Consider the following 13,035-nt stretch of genomic DNA (forward strand, 5'->3'; position numbering starts at 1 on the left):
GGTTACAGTAAACCAAGACTGCTGGGTGGGGCGGGAGGTGTGTAATTAAAACTATGTTCTACACGTCCCACTGGAAATAGGACTATGAATCTGCCACTGTAAATATATTTCTGTTTTTGTTTGTCCTTAATTTAAATGTGCAGGAGTTAACCCTTTGAAGTACAGACTGTCTTTTGATGCACTGTGGTGATCAGACTGTGTCTAGCCCAGGTCCCCCTCGAGAGACCTGAGGAGTAAGTGGCCATCAGACAGCTGTTCAGATCACCCTTGTTATTAATGTGGACCACTGCATTGACTCGCAGAGAGGATTTCTTGTTTATATGAATGGGAAACTAAAACTGGAAAACCGAAATAAAAGGTCAGATACTTAAACGTGTAGTGTGGCTGTGGTGATTCTGTCCTTGTCTCGGGTGTGGCACTGCTCCGTATGCGTGTTGAGTTGCTGCCTTTCACCTCAAAATGCACGTTTCAAACAGTGACCAGAGTGAGCACTGAGAAACCAGTGATTTAGCTACAAAGAGCAATTTCTCTTAAACATAATTTTTTGCATTCTGTTTTATGATACTGATTTATTTAGTAATTTATAGTACTCCTCCGTGATCAGTTCTCAGAGCTGTAGCAACTCTGTAGGATTAATGATTATTAAAATTGCCATTTTACTACATACTACCAAAATGCTGAAGCTCTGCAGAGTGGTGAACTGCACACACTGAGCAGCTCATATCCTGACATTAAAGGGAAAAGTTCATTTATATTACATCCCACTCACAGTGCTCAGCTACTGAGCACACCCAATTTCTTCAGCTGCTGAAACTGATAGAACTTGACCCAAGCTCTTCTGAGATGTTCTGGTGGTGATGCTTCAAGAGCTCCCTCTGGTGGACAGAGGATGAAGTGCTGATTGATTACAGTACATGGCAGTGTTTGCCAAGCTATTTTTTCCTCAATAGCCACTCCATCGTTTTTTCATCTCTTACTGGCCCACGTGTTGTTCTTTGGTATTCATCTAATCAGGACATGAGGTAGTGTGACTGTCTCCCACGAGTGTTTAACCATCTCTTGCCTTCAGCGGAGGCATGCGCTTCCCGAGACACTCTTTTTACCCTGTGGCTCTTAGCTGTGCTGCGTCAATATGATCAGCTCCAAAAGCATCAGGGTTCTGTGCATCACAAACTGCATGGGTGTCAGTCGCTCCCACATGCCTCACATGAACTCAGCACTGGTGTCCCAGGTGCTGTTACCTGTGGTTAGGACTTAAGCCACTACAGTTAACTACCCATTCAGGACTGTGTTTTGCCAAGTGTTTTGCCTGAGTTAACCAAGTGCAATGCCATTCATAAAAACGGAGAATTAAATCTCAAGAGTACAACTGTAATGCCCCAGGATTCAAACCCTGCACTCCTCTGATTACAAGCCTGATTCTGTAATGACTGTGCACACTGCCACACTGTTTAGAGTACTCAGGGCAGTGCCTCAACAACAGGATTGCTTATCCCTTCAATGAAACATTTACTTTGTCAGAACCTGCATATATAATCATTACAAGGTAGTGGTCTGTCTCGAGGAAATTCCGTCTCCTCAGCTCTGATCGCTTAACCTTTAATTTCCACTAGTGTGGCTTGGGCTAACCACACTGCGCATCTTCAGCTTTACTTAAGAAAAGTGTCAGCTCTCTGGACGGAGTCCCATCTTCAAGTTAATGAAAACACATTGATGTGAGAGGACTTCAAACAGGGTTTTTAATTAGTTCTAAAGAGCAAAGGCTTTCTGCCTTTTCTGACTGTGGGCTGAGAGGCATGCTAAACCGGGCCTCAGTGAGAGATTAATGTCAGCTCAGGGCACTTTTTAAACCTCCCTGACAGGTCCTTAGTATATTTAGCAGCTAGAATTGGCTTGGCACAGTGCCGGGTACAATCTGGACAATAGAAAAACTGATGAACCTAGATGGACTGATTGTCCATGTTATTTAGGTTTATGCTCTTAACTAACTGTCACTGGTAGATACTAATGGGAGGCTTCATGAATGCCAAAGTGGGTGGAGTGATCATGTGTTATCACTCACTGAACTGAACCGATAGATTCTCGCCATGGAGAGCAAAGTCTTTTGATTGGTTCATACCAGCAAGTGATTGACAGCACTTGATAGCCCCACCCATTTTTGGGCTCACGAAGCCTCTTTCGTTCTTTGTGGTTATGCAATCACCCCTGTGTGTGCTCGTGTGTCTGTCTGGGAACGGGATAACAGCAAACTTTCTGAGTGGATTTGGATGAAACAGTGAAATGAATGCCTTTAGGACAAGGACTGTTTGATTAGATGTGCATGGTGGTGAATGAAATCCCTCTTTCACCAAAGCCTCCCTGGTAGTCTACCATATTGTGGGTCTGTTCCCTTGTCTGTTGGAAGACATTTTTAATGAGGCCTGTCAGAGCTGAGAGGACATGTGTTACGTGGTAAGGCGTTGAAGGAGGTGGTTCCTGCAACATGTGATTCATTACCCATGAGATTGCTAATGTGTTTCTGAGAAGTAACCTCACCTCTCTGTCTGTTCAGCCCCCCAACTCAAATGTGCAGAAACTAATAAGGATCATGGCTAGATGTGTCCCAGTCCACCTACAGGCTTTTACACCAGGGGTATGAAATACAATTTCTGGAGGTGTGGTAGTAATAATGGATGCCACTTACACAGTGTCTCTTGTGTGATCTGAAAGACTCTGCATTTCCCACAATGCACTGCAGCAAAACATCTCTTGAAAAATGAGGTACAAATAAAATCTTTGCTTTTCACTTGCAAAAAAAAAGGGATTAATGCAGTCTGAAAAACCAGTGGGTTAATGAAGTCAGGGCAGGGTAATTGTGCCTATTTATTTCGTGGTGTAATACAGACACAGAACTGTGCCTATATTCTTTCCTTGTGCAGACAAATGCACACATCTATTGGCCAATGAAGAGTATATTGAATTAATGGCCACTTAAATTAATTTCACATAACTCACCACCAATATTTACTCTGTAACCATGAAGGTACACTCACTGACAGAGGTCTTTCCATTCCACCACTGTCCGCACACAGAAGACAGAAACTGAAGGCAAACTCTTTCTAACACTGGTCTCTGAGCAAAACAACCACAAAGCAAAAATCCACTTTGAGAGGGTTGTCTTGTTTTATACAGGACACCCATCATTACTAGCAGGGCCTGTAACTGAAAGGTTGCTAGTCTAATTCCCCGCTGGGGCACTGCTGTTGTACCCTTGGACAAGGCACTCAATCCACAACTGCCTCAGTAAATATCCAGCTGTTGCAAATAGATAAGATGTAAATGTAATGACTCCCTGGGTGTGGGAAATTGCAACATCAAAATGAACAGGCATGCCAGCTCCGAGGCTTTTATGGAGTTTGCAGGAGGCGTAAACCAACTTGTCATTCAGGGTACACCAGCAAGCTCTTGAGATTTGGAATACAAGTGTAACTAAAACAAGATACCTACATGTGCAGACACATTCTCTCGCCCCACATGCCTTTGCACCTACAATGCTGGTGCTCCCCAGGGAACTTACTCTCAGTGGCTCCTCGATGGCAAAACAAGGTTCTTCCAGTTCAGGTGAGTCTCAGATTGACAATTTCCTTTGACACACCTCTCACCTCTTATAGGGGTTGTGGCAATGTTTGTGGAAATCTCATTGGCACGCCTGTTTTCTGGTCTAATTCAGTCATTTGCTTGGTATATCCATTTTATAAATGTTTTTGTGGTTAGGTACATAAATATTATAGTTTTGATTATTACTTTTATAGTTACACGGGTGGCAGTATGGCTGTTGTAAAGTTATGAGAATACTGTAGAGGGAAAGTAGCCTGCTGGTAGCCTGTCAGAGTTGTATTGTTGATGTTAATTGGAAAACTGAAAATGGCCTTTTTCTGTACTTTGGAGCACGTTTTGGATATAACGAACTCATAATGCCGTTTTACTCACTTCATGTAACACAAACACATGGCCATAACATTGTAAGTTCAACTAGTCTAATAGACAAGGCTCATTGACAAGTGTTCTACAGAAGGGTTATTTAATAAGGATTGTAGATACTATCGTAAATTAACGTAGACGATCGTAAAATACCGTGTGTATTAATATTTCCTTTGTACCATTTAAAAGGAATTTACTTCATTCTGTAAATCATTTCATAGCAGATTTAAACTAAGAAGTGTTCTACAGAACTCTCTGCTCAGTGCTGTGAACAATGTAGCAATTGCGCCCTCTGGTGGTTAATTTTCACTGCAACGCGTTGCACCTACCCTTCTGACAGGTGAGAAACACCCGATAACTTATCACTTATGTGTAGTACAGAAGTGTTTTGATACCTAAAGGTATTACATAAAAATATGTTACTGGATAACGTGGCCTTCTGTTAGAATAATTAGAATCAACGGTCATTAATTAATTAAAACAATACTTGATTGAATAAAACAATATTAACTCCTCTCCTCTTCACATTTCGTTTTCTTTAAGATAATTGGTTGCAATAGTTTGAGTTATTTCCCCAATATGTATTAGCCTACATCCAGACATTGGATAACGTTAATTAAAATGAAACGGACGAAAACTGACACCGGGCGGTGGGATGCACATTTTTCATTGAATCGATTCATGCCGTTCATGTTTGTTCTGGAGAGCTGCTGATTTGCCACATGTGCCCATTACTCTTTGAAGATTGGAGTATCCGTGCAGATGCGCCAATGCTAGCACTTCCCTAAAGGCGTATTCTATAAAAGTGCATTATCAAACAAATTATGTTAACATGTGGTTAAAACACAACCTTGTTCCTCAGCGCAAACAAATCCGCGAACGGGGAATAATACTTCTGTGTCTGCAGCGTTTTAAACGCCCGGTCAGGTTAACGCAGGCAACAGAACTAATTTTGTGTTTCCCTCTTTTAAGAATCTCTTGCACACTGCTGACCCAATGCCGCCGCTCAAGATTTGTTATGTTTCTATAGGCTATTGTTTGTGTCACTCAATTCACTGGGCGAATAGAAACGCAGATTCCGGCGGAATGTGGAACCAATTCTCTTTGCTCTCTAAAATGATTCGTTGAAAAAGCTCGAACCGTTTCAGAATGACACAGTATCCGGGTGGTCATCAGACAGACGCGGATTTCAGTAATGTCAAAGTTAAAGCGAATCGTTTGGCCCCAGGTCATTCTTTTTGGGGACTCTATCACGCAGGTAAGAAGGAGATTGCTAACAAATTGATTTTGCATAATATGTTTCAGTGGTATCAACGAGTGTTTAAACTACACTGATTCATCGGTAACCAGCACGCTTGCAAAGTCAAGAGACAATAGTAGGCAAACTAGTGTACTCATGTTAAACAATGCCGTTTCTCAGCATATAATGTTGTTGCAGTGTTGTAGGTTAAGTGTATTTAGAAGTGCAACATTTGTCATTTTGTCAACTCAGAATTAATAACAGTACAGCAGGCAAATAGCTCTCTGGCGCTAGCTAACCGTGTATCTGGTAGGCCTGTCACACACGGACTAAAACAAAATAATCTGTACTGTATACTGTAGCGATTGCTATTCTGCTGACTGGTTAGGAATCAGATTAACACATCTCGCTGGCTCATTTCAGTTTGCTTTCCAAACTAATGGATGGGGCTCCGAAATAGCAAATAAACTAGTCAGGTGAGTGATACCGGTATGTAAATTATTGTCCATAAAAATTAGTTTTTAAGACTCTGATTAACTTTGCTGACTAGCTACTAAAAACTTTCATTTTCGTTCCGATGTCCACTGTTTCACGTGACGTGATTGCAGCATGGGTCAATAAAATGCCGTGTTGTGCATGTTTTTAACAGTTTTTAACAGAGTCATTTTTAGGAATCAGTTGTAAAGCTCCTTTTGATACCGTGACCCACTTCACACTGAGTAGAGTATTTTACTTCATTCATCCAGAAATGCCAATCACCAAGACAGACACGTTGAAATACTTGGTCGCGCGTGTTGTGGGTTTTTTTTTTAATAAGTCCTGCTCTGTGCTGTGCTTCGTTGAGAGCGTGTCTCTTGCATCTTGCAGGAAATGCGATGTGATAAACCGAGGGTTGTCTGGCTACAACACCAGATGGGCTAAGCTTGTGCTGCCTCGTATCGTCGACCAAGCCAATGCAGACGCAAACATCGCTGCGATCACCGTCTTCTTCGGAGCCAACGACTGCTCTTTACCGGGTAGGAGTGTTACATAATGGATTGTTGGATCAGCCCAGCTTCACCCTGTTCTCTGACGCTCTGCAATCATCATATGCACAAACTATTACACAAACGAGTCTGCAGAATCTGCGAAACATTATTTAAGACACCTAACAGCAGCCATCACCTGACTGTGAACGGGGTCGTGGAAGAAGAGAAGATATAAGGGAATCGAGCTTGTTACTTTCTTAGACTTGTATCATCGATGATCGGCAAAGGTCGAGATTATGGCCAAATAGCAGCCTTTGAATAAACAACTAATCTTGCCTGTTCTGTCTTTTTGGAAAGGAAAAGACAAGCAATGCCTAGCTGCCAAGAGAGCAAATAACGTTTCAACCACGTGAAACCACATGACTTGAATGACACGCCATGGTTCTCATAATATGACTGTCATACGTGATGCTCACAAGGCCCTGAATCTGTGGCACACGGTATACGAAAGGGTTAGTCGCAAAGTCAGAGAATGCGTAACGAGTCCAAAGATCTAAACGCGAGCGGGCTTGATGAAATTATAGGACCCTTCACTTGCTGCTTGATGAAATTATAGGAGCCTTCACTTGCTTCGTGAATTGTTTCGCTGCAGATTTTAGAACAATCAAATCATTCTTTGTGAGCAACTGCTGAACGAATTGGAGACATTGAAGGAACGTGCTTGAACATGCTTTTGAAATACGTCATCTGATTCAGACTAGCAAATACTGGTTTTATTGTTAGTGGACAGTTAGGAAGCCGCTATAAATACTATCATGTGATAATTTTCCAAGCATGATTTTTTGATTGGCGATAATTAATATCTATTTGACAGAGAGCCTGCAGCATGGCAATTTGCAGAGAACTAGTAGATCAAAGCGCAGAGTAGAGTGCAATACTACAAATGCAAAATACCTGTAAAATTTTATTACTATTTATTTGTCAGATTCCCTCATTCAAGGAACTTGCAGAGCATTAGGAATTACAGCTGCAAATACAAACCACAAATATTACAACTTGTGACACACAGCTACTGAAAAGGCAGGGTAGACCCTGAATACCAAATGAACACACACACTCTTAACTAACTTTAATACAAAGCACCAGAATAAATAACTATCATGAAGTACCCTGATGGCATAGGTCAAAGGTCATGGTCCCATGCAAAATTCAGAATAAGATTAAGCAGTCATTTAGATAGGGATTAGGGCACGTTCTGTTTAGGGGTAGAGAATGGAGCTGGTTTTTGGAGTGTGTGTGTGGCCAGTCGAAACTGAAGCCCCCGTCCTCTTTCTCAGACAGGAACCCCCAGCAGCATGTGCCCCTGACGGAGTACACTCAGAACCTGAAGGACATGGTCAAGCACCTGGCCTCTGTGGGCGTAGCCGCAGACAAGGTCATCTTCATCACCCCTCCGCCCCTCTATGAGCCCGACTGGGAGAAGGAGTGTCTTATGAAAGGTGACGTGACAGACAGGTGCAGAGGGCAGGTGGGTGGGGTGAAGACGTGGGGCGGGGCAGAGGTACCCATCTTCCCTCATGTCATTTTCACTAATTAAACTACAGAGCTGGGTTCAGATTATTTATAGATGGTGGAAACATTCTCTTTCACTGTCCATCACCACACTCTTTCACAGTTAGGTGTTGAGCAGTGGGAATATCCACCTCACAAGACATCCAGAACAGAGGTACTCAGTCCAGCAGCTGTTCTTACACCACCAGGTCTCTCAGATCTGGAGAGGGAGGTTAAACTGGACCAGGGTAGAGAAGCCCTGCAGATACCGTGACCCACCAAGTCTCGGGTTGAGCAATCACCCTCTCTGAGGAAAACTCTGGAGTATTGCTGATTGTACTGAGGGTGTGTTCCTCCTGCAGGCAGTCCCTTGAATCGCCTGAACGCGGTGGCCGGGCAGTACGCCCAGGCCTGTGTTCAGGCTGCAGGGCAGTGTGGGGCGGAGGTGCTGGACCTCTGGACTCTGATGCAGAAAGACGGGCAGGTAAGCCACAGTGACACACTCTCTCTCACACGTGTGTACACACACATATACACTCAATACACATATACACACGAACACGCATGCTTCAATATAGTTTTATACCTGGGGTTCATTCTGAGCCTCTTCATTTTGGCTGTAACTGAGGGAAGCAGTCCATGAAAAGGTAGTGTCTTGCGGGGGGTGTAATGCACTCAGGTCACAGTTCAGTTCAGTACACATGACTGGGTTCATGGTTTGATATTCTCACAATATTTTGAACAGAATCTGAATAGAAACAAATCATGATTGAACAGGATTCCTTGTTTATTCCTGAGGTATAAATTGAAGTTGTACATGGAATGTATCATTTTAAGTGCAAATTATGGAAAGTCATGTTAATGATTTCTAAAGTAAATGACAGCACTTAGCTTTTAAAAGCAGACGCCCACATTCAGACTGTACTTTCCAGTGCAACCCATAAAGAATGGTTTTACAAGACTGAACATTTTTGCTTGTTTATTGCACCCTCTGCTGTTCAGATAATGTAATTAAAACCAAAGAGTACAGTTTGGACATGTTCTATAGAGATTAGTAGCGTAGTTATACGAAACAGATATTCTAAACCATTTTTCAGCCCCACAGTGTGGATCGTCACATTTTGTATCATGATATATCATTTCACAATATTTCGTTAAACCTCTAGAAGTGTCCCTCAATCACATAATGCAGACACATTCATTGTGCCTCACTGTGGACACTCCTCTTGCAGGACTTCTCCGCCTACCTCTCAGACGGGCTGCACCTGTCCGACAAAGGCTGCTCGTTCCTGGCGGAGCACCTGTGGGGCCTGCTGGAAAGACGGGTCAACCCTTTACCCATGATCCTCCCCTACTGGGGCGACGTGGATCCCAAAAGTCCAGAGACCAGCCTCCTCACCGAGAGCACTCAGGACAAATGAGGCGGAGCCCACTGAATGCCCCTACCTCCTGTAGTCTCACTGGCCACTGCTCCCGAATGGCAGTCTTGTCCAATGAGGGCAGTGGGCTTCCCTGGTAATGCATTTTAACTGCACTGCAGTGAAACTGGCTAGTGTTTCTGAAATGCCTCTGTTAGAACACACGGTTCTACTACGGGTCACTTCGGCATTTCAGAAAAGCACTCACACCTGTTTGTTTTAGTCCAAAATGTCTCACAAATGACATCTGCTATGCAGCTGCTGTGCAGAGTTTCAAAATAAAACTTTATTTTAGTGTTTGTGTCCTGACCGATGTGATCATTACACACTTGGATATAGAGATTGAATACCAGAGAAACATTGTTTTTTTGGCTAACACAGGTCATACAACACCATACACAGAGGAAAAGACATAACAAGCCAAAACATCATTTCAGGAGGCTCTTAGTGAGCAGAGATAATGTATCTTTGTAAAGAGATGGACAGTTTGGCTCTGCCACTGCTGAACCTGAAGTGTTCTACAGATGCCAGGTGCTTGTGAATAATCATTCTAATCTATACAGAAAAGTGTGTGAATCTCACAATCAATTAGAATCGCTTTCAGGATCTCTTCCTCTTAAATATTCATGAGCATGAGATCAGAGAGCAGACGGCACCAGAACTCTTTTATCAGGGACAGGAAGCAAAGCAATGTGTGAGGTCTTGCTAACAATAAACCATCTCAGCAGAACTGTCTTGTACAGAAGGCATAGAGAAATCTTTAGCGTTGGAGTGACTTGGATATTACAGTGTTACTGGACGACTGATAACTTCTTCCTGCCAAGTCACTAATCCAGATGAACACAAAAAAGCATGCAAAACACATAAAAATAGAAAATCAGCCAAAATATGGCCACAACCGCATGGACTTACTTTACCACGGCAACAAAAAATTAAGTCATAACATTCACAAACTGCAGGTGACTGGGCTACAGATGTGCATCCAGCTCAAACTGCACTGGAATCGCAGCAGTGCTGATGCTCCGCTAAAGACAAGCTGGAGCTGTGCTCTCTCAGTGTGGGCACACTGGTGCATCACTCCTGTCACAGGTTTCTGATGTTGCATTCAACACAAGAAAAAGCATCACTAACCATGAACACAACATTTTGGCAGAATTAACAGAAAGGCACTACTTACCACAACCACAGATACAAGGTTCTGGGCCAGTAACAGGTCAAGCATAGTTTTGAATGGTGGAGAAAAAAAAAAAAAAAAAAGAGTATTTCTTCCAGACTTTTTTTTTTTAGCATGTCCCTCTCTTCCCCAAATAGAATGCAACACAGGTTACCACTTTTTAAGAAAGTCTGGAAACACAGCATCTCACAGTAAACAAAAAACTATTAACTATAAGGTAAAGCGACCGGAACTTACTTTTTCCCGTTTACTGCTAGATGCAGTGTTGCGTTTTATTCTTGTATGACAGTCTACATTGCTTACCACAATAACTGAACTACATATGCATATGTTCACTGAAAATCAGTAGCATTTCAGTTGCCTTTGTGATGGCTAGTTGACTTCAGGTTGAAGCTGAATGTGTTCACTGAAGTTGGTACCGTATGAATAGTTGCATCAAACATTTACATATAAACTTGTGTGTAAAAATGGCAAACATAAGTACATCTCTAACCTTTTACTCTAGCAGTAACACTTTCTCCAGTCAGAATACCTAGAAACTTCTGTTAACAGTAGCCCCAAAATGGCTGTAGTCCAGTAACCAGACTGGTGTCCACTGGGGCCACAAACGAGATGCAGATTTTAGCATATTGTTTATATGACAGATCAAGTAGATACAAGTCTTGCACAAAAAATGGTTACCTATGTGGTTTGGATTTATACATGCTGTACACAATACCATTCAGCTTTTTGTTGACACTGTGCTATTGTAGGCCATATGATGCCTACACTTAGAGATTAAAGGGCTATGAGACATAACTGTCCTCCCAGACTTGTGAGGGCTGGGTTACCAAGAGGCTGGAATCAGTACTGCCCATGGATTGGCAGGGTATTTCCTGCTTAGATTCTGATTCAGGAAGTTAACAGCAACACCAGGCCTGGATTCCCTGAGGCAGGTTATGTCTTGAGCGCTGACTGTAAACCCCTCACCCCTTGTGAACGTAACTGATTCATCTGTAACTACTAAAGTGCTGCCAGTAATGACAGAGGTGCTTACAGCTCACCAGAGGGACCAGCAGAGGCACGGCTCACGTGCTGACCTCTGACCTCTGGAGTGATTGTGCCTCACGTGTGGGGGCGTTCTTGAGTGCGAGTAAAAAGATTGTCAGTGATGTCACGGACCAGGCGCTGAGATGCAAAGTCAAATGGGGGACACCCACTGCTACAGCAACACACCCGCCAGGTCAACAGCTGTCAATCAACGGCTGTCAATTTGTGCAGTAACTGTCAGCCAGGTATCCCATCTCTTCCCCTCCAGCTGTTGCCATGACTACAATGAGAGCGCTTCTGCTGTTGCCAGCTGATTAACGGCAATTCACAGCTCCTAATCGCTCTGCATCTGACCTGTAGCCCTGACATTGTAGTGCTAAAGCTTGGAATTGTACTTCTCTTTCTTGTTTTAGGCAGATCTTCAAACTGATCTTGAGATTTACAAGGTTTACATTTTAAAATATATGATGTGCATAAAGAAACACACATAAGTGGCAGACTTCCAGCTGTACCCCCTTTTGCCTACCCTTACTGTGTGTGTGTGTGTGCACGCATGCGGCATTCCTGTGCATGCATATTCTTGCTCGTCTTTGAATGTGAATGCCTGAGTGCTTTTCTGTTAGTGTGCATGTATGACAGCTTGTCTGTGACTGAATGTGTCAGTGCCTGTCAATGCGGTGTCAGTGTCAATGTCAATGCATGAGTGCTTGTCTGTGACTGTAGATGTGGGAGTACTTGTCTGTGAGCATGAATGCATTGAGTGTTTTAATGACTCGGAATGCACAAGTGTTTTAGTGTTTTAGTAAAGTGTGTCTTTTAGTTGAGTGAGTGCAGTGAGTGCTTGTCTATGAGTGTGAATGGATTGAGAGCTCTGTGAGTGTGAATGCTGAGAGCTCTGTGAGTGTGTGTGTGTGCTAGAGCTCCTCTGTGAGTGTGAATGCATCGAGAGCTCTGTGAGTGTGAGCGCATTGAGTGCTTGTCTGTGAGTGTGAGTGCATTGAGAGCTCTGTGAGTGTGAGCGCATTGAGAGCTCTGTGAGTGTGAGCGCAGTGAGAGCTCTGTGAGTGTGAGCGCATTGAGAGCTCTGTGAGTGTGAGTGCATTGAGAGCTCTGTGAGTGTGAGCGCAGTGAGTGCTTGTCTGTGAGTGTGAGCGCAGTGAGAGCTCTGTGAGTGTAAGTGCAGAGAGCTCTGTGAGTGTGAGCGCAGTGAGTGCTTGTCTGTGAGTGTGAGCGCAGTGAGTGCTTGTCTGTGAGTGTGAGTGCAGTGAGTGCTTGTCTGTGAGTGTGAGTGTATTGAGAGCTCTGTGAGTGTGAGCGCAGTGAGTGCTTGTGAGTGTGAGTGCAGTGAGTGCTTGTCTGAGTGTGAGTGTATTGAGAGCTCTGTGAGTGTGAGCGCAGTGAGTGCTTGTCTGTGAGTGTGAGTGTATTGAGAGCTCTGTGAGTGTGAGCGCAGTGAGTGCTTGTCTGTGAGTGTGAGCGCAGTGAGTGCTTGTCTGTGAGTGTGAGTGCAGTGAGTGCTTGTCTGTGAGTATGAGTGCATTGAGTGCTTGTCTGTGAGTGTGAGTGTATTGAGAGCTCTGTGAGTGTGAGCGCAGTGAGTGCTTGTCTGTGAGTGTGAGTGCAGTGAGTGCTTGTCTGTGAGTGTGAGTGTATTGAGAGCTCTGTGAGTGTGAGTGCAGTGAGTGCTTGTCTGTG

The 13,035-nt window shown here is 43.5% G+C and overlaps 1 protein-coding gene across 1 annotated transcript; it reads left to right on the forward strand.

Moving 5' to 3' along the window:
* The first annotated feature begins 5,138 nt into the window (after positions 1-5,138).
* Positions 5,139-9,340, forward strand: iah1 (isoamyl acetate hydrolyzing esterase 1 (putative)). Its single transcript, XM_036541639.1, has 6 exons — positions 5,139-5,218; positions 5,624-5,676; positions 6,068-6,216; positions 7,506-7,667; positions 8,082-8,203; positions 8,952-9,340. Exons 1-6 carry the CDS (start codon positions 5,156-5,158, stop codon positions 9,138-9,140), a joined length of 738 nt encoding a protein of 245 aa, XP_036397532.1. The 5' UTR covers positions 5,139-5,155; the 3' UTR covers positions 9,141-9,340.
* Positions 9,341-13,035: the final 3,695 nt, after the last annotated feature.

This window comes from Megalops cyprinoides, chromosome 12 (genome assembly GCF_013368585.1).
Source record: "Megalops cyprinoides isolate fMegCyp1 chromosome 12, fMegCyp1.pri, whole genome shotgun sequence".
NCBI lineage: Eukaryota > Metazoa > Chordata > Actinopteri > Elopiformes > Megalopidae > Megalops > Megalops cyprinoides.

What these genes read in the sequence shown, in the direction of transcription:
- iah1 (XM_036541639.1), top strand. Translation starts at nt 5,156, where the DNA reads ATGTCAAAGTTAAAGCGAATCGTTTGGCCCCAGGTCATTCTTTTTGGG. An exon ending in TTGGGGACTCTATCACGCAG is followed by an intron (nt 5,219 to 5,623) that starts GTAAGAAGGAGA and finishes GGCTCATTTCAG; the next exon opens with TTTGCTTTCCAAACTAATGG. An exon ending in GAAGGAGTGTCTTATGAAAG is followed by an intron (nt 7,668 to 8,081) that starts GTGACGTGACAG and finishes TTCCTCCTGCAG; the next exon opens with GCAGTCCCTTGAATCGCCTG.